Source organism: Diadema setosum, chromosome 2, assembly GCF_964275005.1.
Source record: "Diadema setosum chromosome 2, eeDiaSeto1, whole genome shotgun sequence".
In the NCBI taxonomy this organism is placed as follows: Eukaryota; Metazoa; Echinodermata; class Echinoidea; order Diadematoida; family Diadematidae; genus Diadema; species Diadema setosum.
This window is the reverse complement of record NC_092686.1, coordinates 40,831,933-40,857,268: the sequence shown is the minus strand read 5'-3', so window position 1 is coordinate 40,857,268 and position 25,336 is coordinate 40,831,933. Positions and strand designations below refer to the sequence as shown.

At 37.9% G+C, this 25,336-nt stretch overlaps 1 protein-coding gene across 1 annotated transcript in view; it reads left to right on the top strand.

Annotated features, from left to right (window-relative positions):
* The first annotated feature begins 2,588 nt into the window (after positions 1-2,588).
* Positions 2,589-25,336, top strand: part of LOC140245980 (hepatocyte growth factor receptor-like) — a 31,908-nt gene continuing 9,160 nt past the window's right edge. The window contains exons 1-11 of the mRNA XM_072325430.1: positions 2,589-3,483; positions 4,854-5,185; positions 5,529-5,717; positions 15,501-15,656; positions 16,208-16,429; positions 18,231-18,385; positions 18,971-19,112; positions 20,033-20,169; positions 21,195-21,359; positions 22,506-22,614; positions 23,198-23,491. Coding sequence (XP_072181531.1) covers positions 2,631-3,483; positions 4,854-5,185; positions 5,529-5,717; positions 15,501-15,656; positions 16,208-16,429; positions 18,231-18,385; positions 18,971-19,112; positions 20,033-20,169; positions 21,195-21,359; positions 22,506-22,614; positions 23,198-23,491 — 2,754 coding nt within the window. The 5' untranslated portion in view covers positions 2,589-2,630. The remainder of the gene's footprint in view (positions 3,484-4,853; positions 5,186-5,528; positions 5,718-15,500; positions 15,657-16,207; positions 16,430-18,230; positions 18,386-18,970; positions 19,113-20,032; positions 20,170-21,194; positions 21,360-22,505; positions 22,615-23,197; positions 23,492-25,336) is intronic.

Genomic DNA, 25,336 nt, shown 5'->3' with positions numbered 1-25,336 from the left:
CTTTAAAATGATGTATAACTCGATTCAAATGGACTCTCCTAACCTTTCCTAATTTTGGACAGAAAGCACATACTCTGGAAAGCGTGAACAGAGAAAGGAGGCTCTTAAATTCAGGGTCTATTTAAGTGTTTAATCTTTACCAAGCTGTGCTAGCTGTGTGATGAATGGAACAAAAAACAGGATGTAAACCACTGGAGCATCAATAATGAAGGGATTATTGGATTAAGCTGAAGTTGAACATGCTCTATCAACACATTCTGTAGATGATTAATGCCAACTTTCAAAGCAGTAGCATCATCTTTTCCCAAGTTTGTAGAGTTAAAAGTGAAGGGTATGGACAGGGTTTTTTTTAATGAAATGAAAAGGGAACTCTATAAGACTCACCTAATCACATTTAAAAAAAAAAAAAAAAAGTATTTGAGAAAAACTGCTAAAACCAGAATTTCCTGTTTGGCTTGTGATCATAACTTTAGTATGATGTAGAAGAAGACTTGCTCTTTCAGAAAATATTAAATAATCAAGATTGGCTGGGCTGACCCACTTTACCTATTTTCAGCCCTCACACAAAATCAGTATGTGCAAATTTTGTTGGTTTTGTAATGCATGGTCACATTTATGGAAGATATTCTATATCCTTAATAAATGTATAATCATAGTTATGGTAAAAAATTGTTGCTGTACACAATATACAAATGTTCATGTGCCGAATAAATAATGATAATAATAATAATAATAATAATAATAATAATAATAATAATAATGATAGTGATAATAATAATAATAATGATAATAATAATAATGTATATTTAAATTCATTCAGGATATGCAACAATAACAAACTGGCCAGAGGAATTAATATGAAAGCTATTCTGCTGGCATAAAAGCTAATTAAATGACTCTCAATCTCACATCTTGGTCCAGCATTGTTCTAAAGAGGGATACCAATGATGGTTAAATATAAACTGTGACTCCCATTCAAAACCACATTAATGAAGACAAAGCATTAGGTGCAGGAAGGCATGTAGCGAAACTTTTGCATGACGAAACTTGGTGTAGTCAAAGTCGTTATCGTAACATTTTGCAGGACTTGTTGTGGAAACCAGTACATGCAAAGTTTGTTTAATGTGCATCCTCTTTCTCTCTCTCTGTCTATTCTTCTGTATGTCTTCATCGGTTGGACACATTTTATGTGATTTGTTTCAATTCTGCTTGTCAGGACATTGTGATGTACAGCATTGGGCAAATTGAATTATGAGGAAAAAGATGCAAAAAAGCTCTGTGTGTGTGTGCATGTGTGTGTGTTTGTGTGTCTCTCCAAGCCCTACCCCCTCCCTCTAAAAAAGAAAAATATATGTATATAAATGTGTACATATTTTTGCATTGCCAAAACTATGTTCGGGCTTTAAATGAAAATGAAAACTGTTTTTATTCATTTGTCCAACCGCCCACACGTCTCGAGCAGCTCTCTGCCCTGTTTGTTTACTAGTCAGAGCTCAGGGGGACTGAAAGTTTGCCTGGGGAATTCTCGTAAGTTTGAAAAGCCGGAAGGAGGAAGTCCCAGGCAGCCCTCTGGGGTGAGAGATGCCGAATGCCTGGAGGCATCTTAAAGAGACCCAAGCCATAGCATTTTCATTCATTCATTTTTATTTCATTTCAACATGGTGATAAAAGAAACTTGCTTAGATAGTGGCTATTGTTCTGCAAGTCCGTGCATACAATTTAAGAGTAGAAACTCAGCATAATAGATTTAGAGTACAAAATAGTAATTTAAAAAAAAAAGAAATGTGGAAGGAAATGTGTCTTATCTTGCTGGGTTTTTCACTGATTTTTGGCACTTATCCTTCCAGTCTGCAATGAAATGAAAGTGATTTATATCTACTGTCAGATAGCAGAGAGCTAGTGAAAGATATCTCTTTGCATGTGTTAATAAAGAAACCAGTATCACATGGCAGTCCCCTCCATTATTAATCTGTGCATGTCAGACTAAGCTTGGCATTTGAAGGAAAAAGTGGGTGCATTGACATATTTTAGTCGTAGCAAAGAAAATACAGTTAAAATATCCTAAAGTTTGATCTTGTACCCCTCCTGAGATTTGAAGAGAATTTAATTGATGACAATCAGTTTTGAAATGGCTGAGATATTCAAAACAAAGTAGTCCTAATTGAAAGTGGGACCCACCTTTCATTATGACATCTACATGTACAACCAAAACTACAACTTCTATTTCAAGTACAGAAGTAATAAACATATAAATACTTCACAACCACTTCTGCTCATAAATGATGTAATGGAACTATGTGGGAGTGTTGACATTTTTTACAAGAGAAGGATTAAAGATTGGAAGAGGATGGCCTATTATGTGGTTTTCACAGCTCACTTTCAATATCAATCATGTGATTGTGATTTATCCACACTTCCTGTGCAGAATAAGCAATATATCATTATTCTGATATTTAACACTGAAACATTGTCAGCATTTCCCATTGAAGCCTGTAATTAAAATTTCTGTGTGTTCATTGGTCTTCATAGATGTTTTTTTTTTCTTTTCTTTTCAGACCATGTAGTATTGGCAAACTCAACAGTGAATGTGAACTTCTGTTTCAAGACCAGCACGGAACTGTTTCACCACCATGGCACAGCTACCAATAGCGTTCAAAATGCACTGCAGACTATGGGTTCTTTTGCTGATATGCCAGCTGATTATAAGACATACTGCAGGCCAACTGAGCATTGACAATTTGATGGCCTTTGAACCCGAACTTCCTGTTCAGCACGCCATGATGGACAAAATGACAGGAAACCTATACCTTGGGGGCACAAATTTTGTCTACCATCTCAACTCAAATTTATCGTTGATTGCTGTACAGAGCTCCATCACAGCTGACATCTCCAACTTCTGTGTAAGAGGAGAAGATGGCTGCGCCCTCCCAGAGGGGTCTGGAGAGAATGAGAACAGGGTCCTCCTGATCGATCGCGAGAACAACTTCCTGATGGCATGTGGCACTGCCTTCAATGGAACGTGTGTGCTCCATCACCTGGAGGACATCCAGACCGTAGAAGCCAGGGTGCACGACGTCGACCACTACGAGGAATCCTCCCTCGGGATCGGCGAATCTGTCGTCGCCTTCTTCGGGACCACCACGTCCAACTACCGAGGTCGGACGGACAACGTGCTAGGCATCTACACTGGCATGAGTTTCAACCCGCTCTTCAACGGCACCCTGATTCGCCAGCACGCTGTCTCCACAAAGTGTCTGCGGAAGCACAACAACCGCTGGACTCTTGACCTTGCATACCAAGAGCTTGAATTTGGGCGGTACACCTTTATTGACTTGAGGGAGGAGTATGCACATACTTACCCAATTGAATATGTCAGTGGATTCTCGTGGGAAGAGTTCAATTACTTCACTACGGTGCAGAGGGTAGATGTTGATCAAGAGGCCTATGAAAGTAGACTGGTGCGCATTTGTTCACTTGACATAGGTGGGTGATGACAGACACTTGATTACAATTAAAAAAGATCGATAAACAAAATTTGGTGGGAATAAGGAATTGTGGAAGGTTTATCGCCATTTTATGCATATTTCAGGTTAGTTGGGGATGCAAGCATACAATCGAAATGTGAGAGAGTTTCATTGCAAAAGAACATTATCGTCTCCATTGTGAATCAAATCACTGTGTGATGGTACTAGTAAAGACTTACAACAAGATTCCCGTTCTGAGTTCATCTGAAGTGATATAGTCCCATTTCAGTTGTTAAATTTGGTAGATGATTTATATGCAAGAGCAACAGATCTTGTGGACAGAGCCTTAGAGTACATGTGTCATCACAAATGTAAGATGCAATTGAACAACAGAACCAATTGAAGCTGCATGGTCTAGAAAATGTGAGCATGCATGATCACAACATCTAGATTGCCTTTTGTGTGTGTTGGGGGGGGGGGGGAGGGAGCTGATAGCCAGTTGGGAAGGTGTTGTTAAGTATTAAATTAGTTTTATTGACTTGCATTAAGTTTTATAATGACTCTCATATTTATATGAAATGATGTTGGCATAGAGCTGTCATTGTGGTGATGTTTAAGTGAGTATAACCTGAGCCTGGGAGCTTTTCTGTGATTAGTGATGTGAATGTCTTTTGGAGATGAATGAAACTGACCAAATCATCTTCACGTCTTTTCATAAACCACTTTAAATTGTGCTCTGTGACCCTGGAGTGTTTTGTGCCAGAAAGTTATGCAGACCTCTACTAAAACTTCATTCCAGCAGGTTTCAAAGGAGACTACCAAGAAATTGCCAAGACAAGATTTATGAAAAAAAAGAAAACTCAGATGAGATATTGTGCAATCAGCATAGCTTCATTGTAATGAGAAACCTTGTGGCAATATATGTGTAAAAAATCAACAACAACAACACAACAGACTTTAGGACTGTAGCTATTGATACTAGTGTATCTACCAGCAATAACAAAAGCACAAGTAGAACTAATGTTAGTCAGCTTAGCAGAAGAGCCCTGGCATTAAATTTCACCCCAAATCAAATTTTTTGTTCATGACATGATTTTACAGAGTTTTGAAAGCTTTTTTATATGTTCTTTCATCAGTTTATGTGAGTTTTTGTGAGCCTGCAAGCCTTAGGGCCCTTTGCCAGAAGGCTACATAATGTCATTTTTTTTTTTCATTTGAATAAACAAAATCATCAATCAAACATTCACGCATTCAAAAATGTTTTTCCTGTCATTTGAGTTGAAGCCAACATCACATATTGATTAACATCAGCTAATCAGGTACCTTTCACATCTGTTGACTCAACTTCTGTGCGCTATTAATACTATAGATTATCTGGTCATTCTCCAGGTTACTACTCTTACACTGAAATCCCGCTGCAGTGCATCAGTCGTGATCGCACACGTACTTACAACCTGCTCCAGGCTGCACATTTCGGGCCCATAGGATCTGACATGGCAAAGAGGCTAAGAACTGCTTCCGATGAGTACGCCCTCTATGGCATCTTTGCTGAGAGCTCAGAGAGTGCTCCCAACAAGCCGACAGGACACTCGGCTCTCTGCATCTTCACCATGAAGAAGGTGTCCAGGAAAATTCGTGACGGACTCCAAGGATGTTTCAATGGTTATGGATACCAAGGCCTGAGACACTTCTCTGCAAATAAACCCTGTTCATACGCCACAGTGAGTAGCGTTCTGCACCTTGCCGTCTTGATTTATACACCTCCATACTGTACCAGGTCTGGATCAAAGTAGATAATGGATTAATTAAAAAACAAGTACAGAAATGACAGACTTAATGAATGAATGAAATGATAAATGAATGAATTAACATATGAATTAATGAAAAAATGAACAGGCCCTGTGTCAGTATCAAACAGATAAAAACCAGTATATATCTACAAAACAGAATTGAATAATGTGAATTTTTTATGTATGCAAAAGGTAGTAACCTGATCAGTGAGTGTTAAAAAAGATATAAGTACTTGCTAATGTAGGCACACTTATTTTCACACACTCTCAACAGTACAGGGTGGTTGATGAAAACTTCTGCGGGACGGGAGACCTGCATCCCATCGAAGCAGATGCCAGCCTCCGTTCCTATGACTACCTGAGGGGTGGCGGCCATGGTCACCACTACACCTCCATTACCATCAGGCCCATGGGTAGGGATACCATTGTGGTCTTGGGAACAAGGTCTGGCATGATACACAAGGTCAGTGCATATATCTAAATAGGTTTCATTTTACTTTGCTATTGTGACTTGCTGAACAGTGCTTGAGAAAAGTGAAGAGCACTCTACTCTGCCCAAGAATACTTAGCATGAACTTTTTTTTTTTTTTTGGGGGGGGGGGGGGCAAGACAGGATTGGGGCAGGCGACAGTCTTCTAAAAATGGGGAGGGGGACAACAAGATAAACTGTATTATTAATATCATATATATTGTAAATGAAATGTATATTCGTATTGACATATTCACTATCCTCTGATAATCTAACACAATAAAAAAAAAAATAAGGGTAAAGGAAACAAAAAAAAAAAACAAAAAACAGATTAGCAATACACTGTGAACAGTCAGTTTTTCATGAAAACAAATCTTTGTTCACCTTCTGGCCTGGGTACAGTGTAAATAGAATACAGGAAGATACAGAAAGCTGCAGACAGGTGTTTTTGACACTGGCTAAGAAAGTACAAAAACACTTGCACAAGTGGTTTGTTAATCTAGTCACCTGTACCACCAGGCTGGTATCCAGTTGGCCACAGATTTCCACATGGCTGATAAATAGAAAAAAAAAGTATTAGAAGGAGTTTGGACATTTTATATCAAGCCCTCGAGGAACACACTTGATCCTATCTTATTTTCCCCTACGCAGTGATTAAGTATGTTGGAAACTTATCAAAGGATTGTTCTAGACAGCCCAAAGACTGTTTTGAATACGATTATTCATTTTTCTGCAAAGTGCTAAGATATTTGAATACATAGAAGCAAAATCTGATATCTTTGAAGATTGGTATACAGATCTGTTTGTATATACATATGATATAATCATATCATTTTGTATATATCAGAAAAGTACAGCATTCAAATAATGATAATGATAGTAATTTGCAATACTTAAGTAGCATATTATAACATTAAGTGTCTCTAAGTGCTAGCACTAGTGCTAGCTTATTTTTTCCTTTTATATTCCATTTTGTGTTGTGTTCTATGTGTGTGTGTGTGTGTGTGTGTGTGTGTGTTCTGTTCCTTCAGTAAAAAACAAAAACAAACATAGAGTTGTTAAAAGGCATAATATTCAGAGGCTGTTATCCAAGTCAAGCTATTTGCTTATTGATAGCGTTCTCTCCCACCTGTATATCGTCTGTTGAGAATGAGAAGGGCGTTAAGTGGTTTTGAACACTATGGGTTTAGTGGCAACTTAACGCCCTTATCATTCTCAACCGACGATATTTAAATTTTTGCCATGAAATATATGTATTATTTCACATTATCATATATTTGTGATGTGAACTATTTTATATTTTCATGACTTGCAAGTAATGTGTTTGATATTGTCATACTTATTTTTCTTTTATAAACAAGTGGAGAAATATAACTTAACTGAAGCTGACAACTGAAAAACAAAGCATGTGAAAGGGAGAAAGAAAAATCACAAAAGAGAAAGTGAGAGAAAAGTGGGGAAAGAAAGAAAGCAAATGAAAAACAAAATGTGCATATTTTCATTTATCTCCTCTTTTTCTTTCTCTCTCCCTCTCTATCTATCTATCAATCTATCTATCCATCCACCTACTTATCTATCTATCTATCTATCTATCCATAATATATCTGTTTCCATCTCCATCCATAAATATATGCAAACTTGTGTATGATGAAATCCATACGTAAAAGAGGTCAGTAACTTAGAGATTTGAATAAGTGAATCTATACTGTGCTTGTGCCATTCCCTGAAAACTCATCAACATTAAGGTGATCACCCATATGCTGATTTGGTCATTGGAAGTGAACCTGCATGGTAAAGCTGTTTCTATACTAGTAGCTCTTCTTAAATTCTCAATGAGATAACCAGATTGGTAAATATACTGGCATAGTAACTCTGAACCCTTGTTGCAGGACAAAAATATTCCATCGCCACTGTTCAGTGGATGGTGAACTTTCTTTGACACACCTAGCTGTGCTAGATGGATCTTTAAAACTTTTTTTTTGGCAGGTACATACATGCTGCTTTATTCAAAAAGTACATTGATAGTGCCAAATTACATCCTTGCATGATTTTGTCTAATGCGAGTTGTAATCAAGCAAGGTAAATGATGTGGAGATTTTGGAAACGATATTCATGTCAACATCAGAGCAGTCTTTTTCGATCATTTGAGTTCTGCAAATTTGAATTTAAAGTTTTTAATGCATGATTACACTAACTGTTTTTGATTTAATTGCAAGTATAAAGATTATATCAACACAGTATGAAGCAAAAGGAATTAGCTCTCTTTTAGCTCCAATCAGTTCGGTAAATTTCATCTCAAACTGCATTTAGCAGCAAGGAAGAGAAGCATAATTTACATTCTGTTTACTGTCTCTAAATGAAAGCATCAACAAGGAGGTGTAAGTTAAAGGGAAAAAAATCCAGTCCAAATATATGTTATTCTGATAAGAGAGTAAAATATTACAAGTTCAACGGTAAAATTTTGATTGAAATTGGGTGAATAATAAGGAAGTTATGACATTTTGAAGTTTCGATAATTTTTTAGGAAACAGTTCTTGAACGATCAATATGAATATGCAAATAGCAAAGAGAGCATGTCATCCTCTCACTACTCGCCATATAGCTTGCACATGAAATTTTGAAATGTCCAGTTTTTCAGTCAAATGCAATTATGCGCGAGGCTCAAATCCCAGTATAAACTGATCACTATTCTGAAGTTATTCAACCAGGAACAGCATCATGTTTTAGACTTCAATGGCAGAAACATTGAATTTTCATCATTTTTTTTTTTTTTTTTACACGATCAGTGGAAAATTGTGAGGTTATGACATGGTTAGCTCACTCATTTGCATATTCACTGTACAAGAACTGTTTTGCAGAAATTAGCAAAACTTCAAAATGTCACAACTTCCTTATTTTTTGTCCGATTTCAGTCAAACTTTTATCGTTGTACTCAGAAAATTTTACTCTTTTTTATCAGACTAGCTTATATTTGGACTGGATTTCCCCTTTAAAAGGGATGCACATTTCCTGGTCCCTATTTCATTTTGAGTAGTCTCTGAATATTGTGATATCCACATATTATCTACATTTTTTTTTCAGATATATACTTATCATTCATCCACTCTCATTGTTTGTCATTTACAAGGTTACATACAGTATATCTGTATTGTGTATTTTCATGTAAAATGATGTTTGTTACTACTCCAGAGTGCCTTTGGAAAGCAGTTTTACAAAACTGAATAGGCCAACCCTTCAGTATAAAGTACATAAATAAATAAATGGTAATAACGATTACATTCAGTACAAAAAAAAAAAAATAAAAAATTTCTCTCTGATACAATTGATCTTCTCCAAACCCAAGTGACATTTGGCTTGTTTGTGTGTGTATGTGTGTGTGCATGTGTTTTTGTCTTTTATCTACAAAGTTACAAATAACAGCCCTGTAGTATTTGTTTAGTATCAAAGTGTTGTGTGTCGGTATTCATTAGTGTAGTAGTTAGACTTGAGAGTTTAGGTACAGTTCAAGTTACCATATTTGGGGCAAGGTATATTCGCAATTATGTAAAATGAGTTTTGTGATATGATATTCCTGAGTAGTACTGCTTGTATTCTATCTGATAAGAACTGAACAATATTCCTTCAGAGTTTCAGACTGAGTGGCTGCTTAGTTAATTAAGGGATCTGAGCAGTATCTGGGGATCTTTGGGGGAACTGGGACTTTGCAGTTGCTAAAAATCAGCTCTTGCACCAGCTACCCAGATAGAATACAAACAGTATTTCTAAGAACTAATGCATGGACACTACAAAGCTCACTTTACATATGCACCTCACCATGTATGTGCATACATTCAACAACTCAAGCTAATTCATATCCATTATGAGAAATGGTGGTTATTAACTGAATATGAGCTCAGTCCTTTCATTTTGTATTGTGAGTTGCCTTCTCATCTCTTTACCTAGCACTTGATGGCATGAAATTAGGTGACAAACAAAAAAGTGTCCTCGCAACTCCATCTATAGATCTCCTGCCTCAGTTAGACTATTTCCTATTCAGACTGTCATTGAGTCAACCAAATAGGCAACTGTAACTCATAACAAGGGCAGTGGCAATGTGACCGCAAAGGGAACATAATTATCCTTATATGTCGAGGGACCCATCAAATTACCATTTGGGGATGGCAACAGAAACAAACTGGTTGAAATGATTCAATTGACCCTCTAGTGAATTGAATTTCATGCCCTTTGAATTGCCAAAATAAATTTGTTGACATTGGAGTTAATTGAACTAAGTGGTAGAATGACAGCTTTCAACAGCTAGGGTACTTCTTAATCCACATATCAGCCATACTTAGTCAACCAGTGGCATGAATATCTGTATACACATATATGGGCACAACAGGAAGAAAAGAATGAGGGGAGTGAACGCAAACCAGAAAGTGACAGGTTGTAAATTTTACAGGTGACTTCCTGTCCATGGGCTTCTGTCCCATTCACTTCCTCATGAGATAGGGTTCTATCATATAACCCAGCAGTCACTGTATATAGTCTCATATACCAGCTTGCCAAGAGATTGACTTGTGGCATGGGGGTAGTCAGAACCTGCATGGTAGAATCTTTGTCAAACATTGCTCGGGGGTTGTGTATAGTCCTTGAGCAGTATACTGCACCTCTCTGTGATATCATTCTCATCATTGGAGAGAGAGAGAGAGAAAGATATAGACAGACAGGTGACAGACAGAAGAGAGAGAGAGAAAGAGAGAGAGAGGGAGAGATGTAGATTGGTGAGATATGACTTGATAGATAAATAGACAAATAGGTAAAATACAAAGATTGATTGCAAGCATTGCAGAGGTAATATATAAATGTATTATTATATAATATACTGTAAAGCATATTTTCGAAGCATGAAATTTTTCGGAATGGGAGCCGACGGCCTTATTCGCATCATGAAATTTTCAAGAGTTGCCTTTAACATTCAATGCATATAGTGTAGACAAGATCTTCAACATGCATTTTGAAAAATTCACAAAATCAAAATGCATGCGAATATTCCTCATTTTACAGTATATACACTTGTATATTCATGGTTCATTGTATGATTCACAGTTCCATAATAATGAGCATGAATATATATATGGCAAGGCTTGACACTATACTTTCTCTTTTGGTGGCCCTGAGCCACAAGGCAACTGCAAATGTCAAACCTTTTAAATAAAAGGCATTTTTCTCGAAACGCCAACCATAATTTTTAGATAGGTAGAAAGGTGTATGTGGCAGTAAGAGAGAGGTATGGAAGTACAGTGCTAGGACTAGAACTATATGAGGAAATCAAACTGTAGTCATTCTTATGTATGCTGCATGTATTAGTGGTTTGTCGTTGTACTATGCAGGTTTGTCATTGTAGGTTTAAAGTTTTACATCACTGTGCAATTGATGGCTTATCATTCTGGCAAGTGTGCAAGATCATTCCATTTGATCAGGTGGTAGGTGTCATATCTTGCTGTTAAAGTTTACCTATCATTGTGATAACTGTAAGATAAAAAGAAGCCTGTCCATCATACTTATGCAAGAGGTTGAGAAATGGATAAAATTCATAATCAAACAACAAAATGAATTATAACTATCAGTATGTAGTACTGTTACTGATGGTATTATGATTATTACAAAAGTTATTATCATCATGAGTAGTATTATAAACATCTGTATGGTATACCACTGACATCATTAGTATTATCATTGTATTCATTGTTATCACCACTACTTTTATCACTATCACTATCATAACTGTGATCATTGTAATTGTAATGATGATGAGAATGATAATGATAAGAATTATTATCAATATCAATGATACTCTACATATAAAATGCAACTGTGGTAACAGTATTCACCAAGTACAAATACTGGAAGATCTTGAATTGGTCTGGTAAAAACTGGCTGACTTATAGTAATGGCAGTCTGTTCCCTTCACAAGCTGCTATCACAGATGATTTATGTGACTGAGAATGTCAATGATTAAATACAGCAATTAATGGATTCAAATTTGCAGACGACATAATGGGGTGCATCATCATAAGAGTTATGCAATGTCAAGTCTCATTTCAACAGACCTTACTGTTGCAACAATGTCAGGTGAGAACAGAATTCAGGAGCCTCATGCAATAATTATAAAAGTGTAGGAGAGGGTGAGGGGTATCGTTTTAACACACCAAAATCCTTCTCCGGGTAGGTTTCTACGAAGGGGGTGTATCCACTGATCGGGCTACCGACTACCGGACTGGAATATAAAACCTGCAAAATCCTTGAGACATAAAAGGAGGTATAATGTATCACATTAGGGCTGCAGGATACTGACAATTACAGACCAGGATAACACTACATAATATTTGTGAATTTGTCTGAAATGAAGATGATTCCATCTGTCTGTCTCTTATTCTCTCTCTCTCTCTCTATATATATATATATATGTGTGTGTATTTCTGTCTGTGTGTGTGTATATATTCATATGCATGCATACATATATACATAAATATATGAATATACATACATGTACATACAGACATATATATACTTTGTATATATATATATAGAGAGAGAGAAAAAAAAAACACCTTAATTTATCAATTTTATAGAAATGGCTATTTTGACCATCTAGCTCAACAATATGGATAGAATCTCAAAAAGTCTCTCGGCTGTTCACCCTGAAATGTGTCAGCGGACCATGATTAATTTTGTTTCATGAAATATGACATGTTTTTCTGATATATATGAGAGCAAGTCTGTTATCAAAATATTGCTCACATTTCACAGTCTGTCATGCGATGTATTTTGTTTTTTCCCCATCTAGAAAGGCAGACGAAAGTTCTGTTATTCTTTCCTTGTTTAGGTTTCCATGAATCACAATGTGGGTATAATTAGAGCAACATACATCAGTTATTATATAATTCAAATTAGCTGTGAAATGGTGACACTTAAAGTTACAATTGTAATAGTAGCTTTAGAAAAAGAATAGAGAGGAAGAGCAAATGCAAGTTGTTTAAAAGAGAGGTTATATGAAGAGTGTTAAAGGGATGGTACAGTATTGGTGGAGATGAGAATTGGGCTTTTAACTTTTTGCGAGATGCCAAGAAAACACTTATTAAATAGTACAGAGCATACCATTTTAAGAGGAATTCAAACTTTATTTGATGAAAATCGGGTTTGGAATGACTGAAACATCCAAAAACAAAGTAAAACAAAGCGATCATAATAAAGTGTGGGTCCCACACTTATTAATAGAATCGCTCTGTTTTGGATACTAGTATCTCAGCCATGTCAAAACCAATTTTCATCAAATAAAAGTTGTATTACTCATGGAATTACATGCTCTTTCATATTTCATAAGAGGTTTCTCATCTCACCAAAAAAATGTTAGAAACCTGAAATTAGGTCTCAACCACAACAATACGATCCCTCTGAATTACTGAAAACAAATGTAACTTGGATTAAATACTGTATGTGTGTGCGTGTCTGCTTCTTTCTTTTTTGAAACACCATATCGTCGCTGGGGTGACAAAACCTCATATCTCAAAAATGTCAAATGTTCAGGAGAGCGAAAAAACATGGCGGCCAAAGCACTATAGTGAATGGGAAAGCCTTCTCTTTGACATGTCATGGTGGCTTCATTTTTGGAGTAAGACAGTTGGGATTTGGCCAGGACATCACTTGACCCATTATTTGACCATTAAGCTAAAAAAAAAAAAAAAATTGACATTTTTGAGATACGAGGTCTTGTCACCCCAGCGACGATATACAGTTTTAAAACATTGCAATATTGTATCAGACAGATCATGAAATCATCTGATTAAATGCTACATTTCTGTTAAATTTGCTGGAGAGGAGGATGGGACAGGCAAATATCAAATGCCTTGTCTACCTTTTATCTCACTGCCTACATGAGATCAAATCAGATTGCATAGAATTGCTGCCGTCTAATTATTGTAGAGATACATCCTGAACAGGACTGATGCATATTGCCCTGTTGCTGGAGTCAGCCTTAGACTTTATACACCATAAGATTTATTAGCTAGTCTAATTCTTTGTGAATCAAGACTTCCCATCACTTTTGCAAGTGGTTAAATTTGCGATCATGAAGTACAGTAATGAATGGAGAAAATGTACGCATGTATGTTACATTTGTATCTGGATCAGTGTTTCTATTTTCGCGTATTGTTGAATTTGTGATTAGCACACGAATAGCAAATTTGCAGGAGTAAAAACTGTTCAAAATATATGCTGTATACAGTACCTACTACTTTGTGTACACCTTTACTCTGTGTCAGTTCACCGTGAATAATCATTACCCGACTTAGCAGACGTCCAACCCATTTATGTTCCACTGCCATGCAAGAGGGCAATATATGGACCTTTTCAATATGTACATGTATCATTGTACATTATTATCATACTTGGAATTAGATTTTACTACCATATCTGTTTACTACTAAGACATTTCTCTTCTGATGAACTTTAAATGAGAGTTTGAAGACAGTGAGTGAACTTTGACATCAAACCTTGTCAGATATATGGGGTATATAGGATGAAAATGCATTAACGAAGAATAATTTGTTTGTTTGTGGTTTTTTTTTTTTTCAATGAGATAGATTGAATATTTGAGGTGGGATTTGCATGTAAACTTACATGGCTGATTTTGCTTTATATAAAGAGAAATTAAAAGAAAGACTGTTAGTGAACTTTTCCCATCTGAGTATATTGGGGCTGTTCAAGTATTCCTTGTGTGCTTTCTGATATATTAACACAGAAACAGACTCTTTTTAGATGCTCTGACATCAAATTTCAATCTTCCTATCACAACATGGCTTCTGAAGTGCCATCATTGTCGTTTTTTCCCTTTTCCATCTGATCATTACCAAAGGGAGAGGGCAAAATGTCATTTAATCTTGCCGTCCAGGATCCAGGAAATAACAGCCTGTGTGACAAACAGGTCACTGAGATTAGGAAAGCTTTGAGCATAGTTCTGGGAAGTGACTCACTGAGATTTCAATTCAGTTCTGTGGATAATTCTGAACTTTTTACATTCTATTTAGAAGTCCATTGTGTCATATAATTTGTGTTTCTATTTGCTGCTTTGGATCCTATCTTGTAGTCATGTGTAGCCATTTTATAAGCATATAATGTACTTCCAATTAAGAAGTATGTGTACTAGTAAATGATTGTGCAGTGTGTATGGGTGTGTATTTGTGTAGATATTTCATTCAGTTGATGACAGAAAATGCCTCTAGATCTAGTTCCTAGTCATATCATTAATCATATCAAAATACACTTTGGGAACTTCTGTAAGCAACTGAACATAACCAGAGTGTTGAGTATAGTGGATAAAATGTTGACACAAAAATTTCATTATTGCACAACTGTTGCATACAGGCATGTACATGTATGTATAGCTCACACACTTGTGTTCCTGGTTGATATGCATTAACAGATTGTGGCAGTATTTTGAGTGACATTTAATCCATTGCGATCATTATTCCAAGGTGTCAAATGTAAAAGGAATAGATTATGTTGGAATTGAATTACAAAAAAAAGAAAACATGATTAACTTTTAAATGTTTTATTACAGCTCTATGATTGAATCCAATATCTACTATGGTAATGATTGATTTTGATTTTGTCCCATTGAGGACGGTTTGATTTTGCTACAACATGCCTTTCCCATAGACACCTGCCCAAGTATACTCGAGATTTGATCGTCCTCAGCTGGGCTAATGGTCTCACATTATATCTCCACATGGACAGTTCATCCTAGAGCCGTTGTCCTTCACCCCAGGACCTGCAGGAGAGCCCCCACTCCTTCCCTACAAGAAGATAAAGCTGGATTCTGATGGACCAGTCCTCCGAGATATGCCCTTTGACCTTGACAAGAGTCATGTCTTTGCGATGACACCCAACAAGGTACATGTAAAATGCAATGGGTGCACTTAAGGCTAATTTCTCATATTAAAGATCTTTGTCTTTCATGAAGAAGTGATGGTTGTGAAAGAATAGGAGCAGGGTGTATTCTGGGTTAGGTTCGATATATGTTAAAATGTGAAAGTCAACACGAATTCAATATCTTATGAAATGTACTCAAACAGCTCATATGGAACATATGCAGTTTGGCATCATACAGACTTGTCTAAATGGTAGAACATTGTTTCCAAACTTTGGTGCAGGTGTATTTTGATCTATTCAGCCTTAACACCCTCATACACAGGGTCAAAGTTTCCCTGACCCCTTGCAAGTTTACATTAATTGCTTTACAAACAGTTTAGTAATCATGAAGACTCACTTGTGTAAAGGTCATGAGACCGTCTGTCATATGTTATATTGGTGAGAATGCTGCATGACAATTTAGTTTTGTGTTTGTGAGACGTGCAACAATTAGGATGATAGAGACAGAGACAATTAGAGATTGGCAGGACTATTGCATTGCAATGTGGTCCATCATCATCTTTATCTCACAGGTGTACAAGATTGGCCTGAGGACCTGCGACCACTACACCCACTGCTCAGACTGCGTCACCTCCAACGACCCCAACAGGTGCGGCTGGTGCGGCGGGGTCTGCACCACGCAGGCGGAGTGCGAGAACATGGACGGCGGGTCGGGGGATATACCGGAGGAAGAGGTGGACTCGGAAGATGGTCCCGAGTGGGTCACAGATGCATGTGCACCAGTTATCTATGAGGTGAGGATCTATATGCCACCCCATGTCTTGCTTGTGTGTCTTGGTGGTGCATATAGAGTGTGATGTACCAGTAGGGTGCATTACTTTTCTTTTGCATTATTCACTTATCTTCTGTCATATTTTGTCACACATGTTCAGATGATATATACACTTGAGTGCCAATTGATGTGTGTAAATGAGCTTGTACAGTTGTGTCTCTGAATGGATGAATTGAGTTCACAAAGGCATGTTGGTATTTTTGAGAACATGATTCCATCTTGTCACCTGCCTGGCAGAAGGGAACTATATAAGGCTTGCGGTCTAGAAAAATCACAAAAAAATTGAGATGGCATCATATGAAAGAGCTTTCAGAAAACTGTCAAATCATGTAATGAACAAAAATTTGATTTTTGGGGTGAAATTTCATTGCTGGGGTCCTTCTGCTCTGCTAGGCAGGCAATTGTCTATGTAATGTGTGGAGTGTATGTGTTGATCATTAGAGGCATGCATGCAACATGAGCCCCCATGCATGTGTGTTATTAGGTGTATATATCTATGAACATGATTTTACACAAGTGTGTTTTACATGTGAGTATAGCAGATGAGCAAACACAAGTGTGTCATTCATTGAGTATATGTTTGTGAGTTCACACTGCTGGTGTATGTGACCCTGCATCACAAAACCTACAATAAGTCGCCAGACATGGAGTTTTAGTTCGCAACAGACCCTGAAAGAGCAGACTTTAAGCTTTAAAATGATGTATAACTCAATTCAAATGGACTCTCCTAACCTATCTTAATATTGGAAAGAAGCACACACTCTGGAAAGTGTGAACTGAGAAAGAGGCTCTGAACTACAGGGTCTGTTCAGGCGCCTAATCCTTACCAAGCCATGCTGGCTGCGTGATGAATGGAACAAAAAACAGGATGTAAACCACTGGAGCAACTACAATGAAGGGATTATTGGATTAAACTGAAATTAAGCATGCTTTATTGACACATTCTGTAGATGATTAAGGCCAACTTTCAAAGCAGTAGCATCATCCTTTCTAAAGTTATTAGAGTTGAAAGTGAAGAGAATGGACAGTGTTTTTAAGAAATGGAAGGGGGACTTACACCTAATCACGCTATTCTACCAAAAGATGTTTGAGAAAACTGCTAGGAACACAGTCTCCTGTTCATTTTATGATCCCAAACTTAAGTATAATGTAGAAGAAGACTTGCTCTTTCAGAAAATATGGAAAACTCGAGATTGGTTTGGTTGACCCACTTCACCTATTTTCAGTCCTCACACAAAATCAGTGTGTGCGACTTTTTGTTGGTTTTGTGATGCATGGTCACAAAAGCATGCAACGCTGCACACTGGCACTGGTCCGTCGGTCCCTTACCAGTAAAAATCACTGTTGGACCAGTAACTTTTTAGGAATGGACCAGTAAAAGATGGAAAAACTGAGCACCTACTGGTCTGACAGACAGGTTGGACTGGTAGAAAAAATGGGTTAGTGCATTATATATGATGGGTTTGTTTGCAAAAACCGATAAGTCCATTTTTGAAGATTTTGAAGTACGATCTCTGTCATAAAGTACGAAATAATACCTTTTAAATGATATATTGGTCACTACATAATAAGGTATATTTTTGAAGTTATGGTCAAAAGAAGCAAAAATTTCTTATTGTTCTCTTTATTTTTCTTGACCTTTAATCGCAAATATCTCCATTTGGCAAATATGGACTTATGGGTTTTTGCAAACAAACTCTTCATATGTTTATATAAACCCACAAGTGCATCTCATGATGTACCTCTCCCATCACCTATGGCAGGTGTCACCGGTCTTTGGTCCCCTTCAGGGAGACACCCTGGTCCACATCATTGGTGACAGTCTGGCCTCTGACAGCCCCAATGTGAACATCACGCTCAATGTCACCGTCGCTGGCCAGCCTTGCGATGTTATTCTGAACATCAGCAACATCACACAGTGAGTCAGATATACCACAGTCCTCTTCAGGAAAGAGACACCAGATTTTTACAACTGTGTCAGAACTGTCAGTGCTTTAATGTGGTACTACACGTTCCTGAATTTTTGAGGACTTTTTTTTTTCTTTTACACCTCTCACATGACCTTCAAGTTAGTAGTCATGGAAAAATAAAAAGTTACTATAACAGTGATTATGATTAAGATAATAATGATGATAAAAAGAATAAGGTTAGAGATCAGCAATCATGAATGAATAGCAAATTCATTATTGAATGAAAGCAAGATATTATTAAGCAGAGGGATGAAGGTTGAGGTTGAGTTCCATATCATCAAACTGTGCACATGTATAGCCACATCATCCCTTATTTCCCCTGCATATTTTAATCAATTTGTTCCATATCTGAAACGGTGATGAATGTGATTGAAAATTCATTCATTTTCTAGTGATCAAGAAATGAAAAGAGAAGCTGCCAATGTTATAAATGTTACTTTCCCTGATCTGATAACAGTCCAAGCCAGTTTGAACTCAAGGGCTGACTGTGTGTGATCATAACAATTTGTTTCCTGTCGTTCATTCCTTTTCAGCATCCTGTGCGTGATGCCGCCGGTTGAAGATCCCATCCAAGGCCCGGCAGTGGTAGACGTGCTGGTTGACATGAACCTAGACCAAACCTTTGCCATTGGAGGAACAGCTTCCTCTGAGCCAAACTACATCTATTCCTATGTGGTAGGTGCTTCATATGAGGCTCTTGACCCCTCAAATCCTTAGGGTAACCCTAATTGCTACAGAAAGTGTCCCCTCCATGATCCGGCATGGTAGAGGATGGTACTTGCGCATGGTAGTCTTAGCTGCAATGTCAGTTCAATGCTGCAGACGTCATTGAGGTGTCATTGTGTTGCATGTTTGCCCCATTGTTTACCAGAAGTGCACACAGGTTGACCTGTCCTGACCTTCAGCATTTCAGGCAATTCCAACCGGAAATTTGTCAAGAACTCTCTGTGGTGACACATGTACATGTAGCAAGTTTCAAGATGTATTATGATAGTGATCAACCTCTTGCTTTAAGGCCTCGATCTGCACACTGAGCAGCTAGCAGTCCGGTAACATCAAAGGTCCGGTTTTTTGCTATGTTGCGCCAAAAGGAACCATATCTGGTTCTGCTAAAAGATCAATAATTTGGTGAAAAATCACCAAAAACTTTACACTTATGTCAAATCAAGAGCAGCAAATCACCAGTTGAAGATTTATTTTGTAACAAAATTATTAGCGGGGACGTGATATTGTAACAGAACCAGACGAGGTTCCTTTTGGCGCACCATAGTAAAAAACTGGACTGTTGCTGTTACCATACTCGGTGTGCAGAGGCCTTGTAAAGTGGCTGACGTATATAACCCATTTGCTCCACCAGGGTACCAGACTACGCTCCTGTTTCACTAAGACATTGCAATCATGACAACATCACTTGTGTTGCTATGACAACAACTTTAAACAATTAGCACAGCTGATTGTTTGCTGCCAAGCATGCTGCCATGAAAACTTACCGTTATTGCAATTAGTAAGTTATTGTTTTATGATCAGTACTTGCCTCGTAAGTACATATGAATGCATCATCACCAAGGTCTTTTTGGTCATTTTTTGTTTTGTAGGAGCCGGTGTTCACCCACTTCAGTCCAATGGCTGGGCCATTGTTTGGTGGAACGAACCTCATCATTCACGGGAGTGGGCTGCTGGCAGGGAATACGAGGCAGGTGGCAGTGGCCGGGGTGCCCTGCCTCGTGCACAGGTCAGTAGCAGAGGTGGATCCAGGAATTCCGTAAAGGGGAGGCGCCTTTGCAAAATTAAAGGGGGCACATGCCCCATTTTTTCTATATATTTCTTTTGTTTTTGCAAAAGATAAAGAGGGGGCACATGCTCAGTGCGCCCCCCTCTGGATCCCCCACTGAGTATGTGGCTTAGTGATTGAAATGTCTCATTTTTATAAGTACCAGGTCAAAGTACTAAGTAGCTTTAGTCCTCAGGTTTGATATAGCAAGTAAAACAGAGTCCCAAGACAAGAATAGGAGATCGAGTCTATCTCAACATACTGGAGTGTATAGCTAATCAAGCAAAATTGCCAGAAATCTTATGATTGAAAGTAAGATATTATTCAGGGGGGTGAAGGTTCAGGCATGAGATTCTTCACTTTGTCTCCCTCTACAAATTAAATTTGTTAAGATCACAACTGCTGATCTGTAAATTAACAAACATGTCGGAAAAAGGAACCAGTGGGACTCAAACCTGTCATATACTGCAGTAGTCCTATTGGAGTCCCACTGGTTCCTTTTTTCCAACATGTTTGTTAATTTACAGATCAGCAGTTGTGATCTTAACAATTTCATTTGTGGAGGGAGACAAATTGAAGAAGCTCACACTTGATTCTTATGACTGTTGAATCATGGCATAACGACCTCAACACACAAAAACAACCATGTTCAGCTAGAGATCAGTTACCACAATTTGACTCTATCCTGTGTAGCAGGTGGTGACACAACATTTGCTTCTTCGACAATTGCTCCAGTTTTATTCGCTCCAAGGACTTATAGTTGGGGGATAGGGCTGTGATAGAGTTTTAGGTTTAGTTTTATGTGAGGATTAGGATTAGGGTTAGGGTTTAGGGTTATGTTTGTGATTAGAATGAATTTATATTTGGCTCATAGCATGCAGATATTTCATGGGAGCAATAGTCATAGGAGCAAATGTCATGAAACCATAGCAGACACCACATCCTGAGCGTCACAATTAATGCTCACTTTGTTCTTATCCCACCAGAGTGACTGCCACAAAGCTCCACTGCACCACCCAGAACACCAGCCAGCCGACATCTGGTCCAGTGTTGTTGTCTCTGGACAGTCTGGAGCTGCCCCACACACTGGCCTTTGAGTACAAAGAGAATCCATACGTCACTGACTTCTCTCCAAAGAAGTCCTTTTTCAGGTGAGCACTAGGTGGTATATGAACCGCACAGATTATATTATTATACCACGGTTGAGCTCAAAATGAACACTAACTTTAATACAACCTAGATTACTGAACAAAATGATCAAAAATGGCTGAATTAAGATGACAAGCTACTGGTTAGTGCACACAAAATTCAATTCACTTTTCTTCATGGCACACAAAGTAGTTTTGTGTTCCCCGTATGTCCGACAATTAGAAAGTTAACCTGTTGAGGACGCACTGATCTTGCTACAACACGTATTTCGCATAGACACCCTGTCCTAGTATACTCGGAACTTGTCCTCAACGGGTTAAGGGCAAATACAAAGGTAGAGTGTCACTGGAGCCTTTCTGACTTTCCTCGAAATATTGCCACTTTCCTTGGACATGTTAGAAGTTTTAGGTTCAGTCAGTACTCTCAGTGCCCTCTCACAAAAGTATAATTGTTGAAGTTTTGGTTTTGCTAATGCTGTATCAGTAACCTCATTTGCAGACCTATCTTAAAGGCATTATTTACCATTTGCAGATGAAACAAAAACCCACCATTAGTGCTTTAAAATAGTTCTAAAATGTGAGTTAGGGATAGAAACAACCACTGTCAAAATTTGAATTCGTATAATCGATGTTAAGTGTTGTTAAATACACAAAATGTGAACAATAGTTATAATTTATTGAGAGAAACCCTGATATCTCCTTATATTTTAGGTTTTATTGCAAATATTTCATATGGTAGGATGTTTTATGATACAACAGACCCCCACATATGCATCAAATGTGATATCTTCAACATTTTTGAAATCACTGCTCCCAAAGGTAAACTGGACCTTTAACATAATAAAATTTGAAAGTGGTATAAGGTCATGCTTTTCTTTTCATCCCCCGTTTTAAAAAGTAGTTTGAGACTGTCAGGATTTGAACAAAGTGTGGATAATCTATGACTTTTGCATCAATTACGTAGTTTCCTGCATGATATGCATAAATCTTCCTTAGCTGCATGAGTGCAACTCGATGTTGCCTGTACATGGCTGACTGCCCGTTGTACGTGTGTTCCAGCAGAATTGTTCATTAATGTCTTTATGTGCCCCTTCTCCTCTTCCAACCCCGCCCAAACTTTGACGGCATCTTTTTTGGGACATCTCCCAGTGGTGACATTCCGCTGGAGATTTCGGGCTTCAATCTCCACCTCGGCCAGTCTGTGCGTATAGAGGTAGAGGCAGTCAGTGAATCTGGCCACAGGGTCAGGGCCAGTAAGGTAATGTCCACATCTACCACAGCTACAACAGCTCCACAGTTGTTTCATTTGTTTGTTGGTTTGTTTTTTGTTGCTCTGCTTTTATTAACAGATTTGAGAAAGTCAGTTTAAATGAAAGTGGTGTATTAGAACAACAATGATGACAGCGAACAGGTCAGAGGACAATACAGAAGACTAGATGACTACTGTAAAAGTGACAATAGATGCATGCAATATGAAACTATAGCTCAGAAATAAAAGTGCACAAATATGTTTGCTTGTGATATGTAGAGACATTTCATCTCTTTGACTCCATCGAATTAAAAATACACAAAATTAAATTTACCAGGCCAGGCATAAAAAATTATTTGTGAGAAAATGTCCACTTTTACAGTACCAGAGTGTTAGTCATAAAACACAAGGTGTTCGATAGTCATTCCAAGTGATTGCTATTTTCACTCAAAAACATCTTTCCTGTGAACAAACTCCTCCTTTAATATTGACTCTCCAAAATTAGGTCATCATCATCTTATTATCATGGCACTTTACACCTCTATGTCAAACTGATCACCATATGCACTTTTATCTTCTTTTTTTTACCCAGGATTGCACACTGCCTACCATCCCTGACTCAAATGCCATACCAGATTTAGTCAAGGGGGCACTGACATGCCCCGCCCCAGACCTCAGCGACTCCGGACTTGTCGCCACCCCTGACCAGCCCATAGTAGCCAACCTTACTGTCATGTTCCACAAGCGCATCCTCCAGCCTATGTCCGAGGATGGCCAGATAGTGTTGCCGCAATGGGAACTTGTGTACTATCCAGACCCCATCCTAGACGAGTTTGAGGAGAAGATCTTGGTTTTGGACCAAGATTCCTCATCCATCATTATCCATGTGAGAACTAGATGATCCTCTTGTTGAATATATGACATGGTCTGGTATACATATGATGATCCAAAAGCTTCAAGGCACTCTGGATAACTCCTGCTTTGAGATAAGAGTTTTTACATGAATATAATTAGCATACTCACCTTGGCCTTATGGAAAGTGATATGTTTCATATTTGTCAGTGAGACATACAACAAAGAAATGAAATATTAAAGGGATGGTACAGTATTGGTGGAGATGAGAATTGGGCTTTTAACTTTTTGCGAGATACCAAGAAAACAGTTATATAGTACAGAGCATACCATTTTAAGAGGAATTCAAAGTTTATTTGATGAAAATCGGGTTTGGAATGACTGAAACATCCAAAAACAAAGTAAAACAAAGCGATTGTAATAAAGTGTGGGTCCCACACTTTATTAGAATCGCTCTTTTTGGATATCTCAGCCATTTCAAAACCAATTTTCATCAAATAAACGTTGAATTCCTCATAGAATTACATGCTCTTTCATGTTTCAAAAGAGGTTTCTCGTTATCTCACCAAAAAATGTTAGTCTGGGTGCCAAAGCAACTTTTTGGGCCTAACCTTGTTTTACCGTCCACCCAATGTTTTTTGATGGTTTTGCCCTATTTCGGGGGTGCTGAATCCGAATCTGGATGATGCAACTCTTGCATCCTTGAGGGTTTTGAGATATTCAAGATGGCCGCCAAAATGGCCGCCCGAACTGGAAATTCCCACGTATTTCCTTCTAAATGGTGATAGATTGAAAACAATTGACGGTTTTACTCCATTTTGAGGGTGCTGAATCCGAATCTGGATGATGCAAATCTTGCATCCTTGAGGGTTTTGAGATATTCAAGATGGCCGCCAAAATGGCCGCCAAAACCGAAAATTCCCACGTATTTCCTTCTAAATGGTGTGAAATTGAAAGTAATTGATGATTCTATCCTATATGGAAGGTGCTGAATCCGAATATGGATGATGCAACTCATGCATCCATGAAGTTTTTGAGATATTCAAGATGGCCGCCAAAATGGCCGCAAAACCAGAAATTCCCATGTATTTCCTTCTAAATGGTGAGAAATTGAAAATAATTGATGGTTTTACCCTATTTCGAGGGTGCTGAATCCGAAACTGGATGATGCAACTCTTGCATCCATGAAGTTTTTGAGATATTCAAGATGGCTGCCAAAATGGCCGCCAATTAAAAACGGGAATTCCCACGTATTTCCTTCTAAATGGTGAGATATGGAAAACAATTCGGATGGTTTTGCCCTATTTCGAGAGTGCTGAATCCGAATCTGGATGATGCAACTCTTGCATCCATGAAGTTTTTGAGATATTCAAGATGGCCGCCAAAATGGCCGCCAAATAAAACCGGAATTTCCCACGTATTTCCTTCTTAATGGTGAGATATGGCAAACATATCATATTGTGATAGTGATGTAGAGAAGTGTACTGAAATTACCCAATATTACCTGTCTTAATCCATGAGCAGTTTTAATCTCTTCATCCATGAACACTCAAATTGGTTATTTGGTTTATATTGATGGTCTTGATGACATTGTTGAAGACACGAGTGGGACATTTTTATAGTTATGCTTCAATTTTTTTTCAATTATGATGTAACATTATATATGTGTATATGTATAATATATTACAAACACACACGAGGGGACGGTCATATCACAGGTAACGCGAAAAAAAAAATTGAGTAAAAAAACAAACGACAACATGGAGGTAATAATTTAAGTATAAGAAAATGTTAAGGAGTTTCCGTTCATACAGGATATTTTAGATGTCCCAAAACCTTCAAAGACCTTCAGCACCCTCGTAATAGGGTAAGACCATCA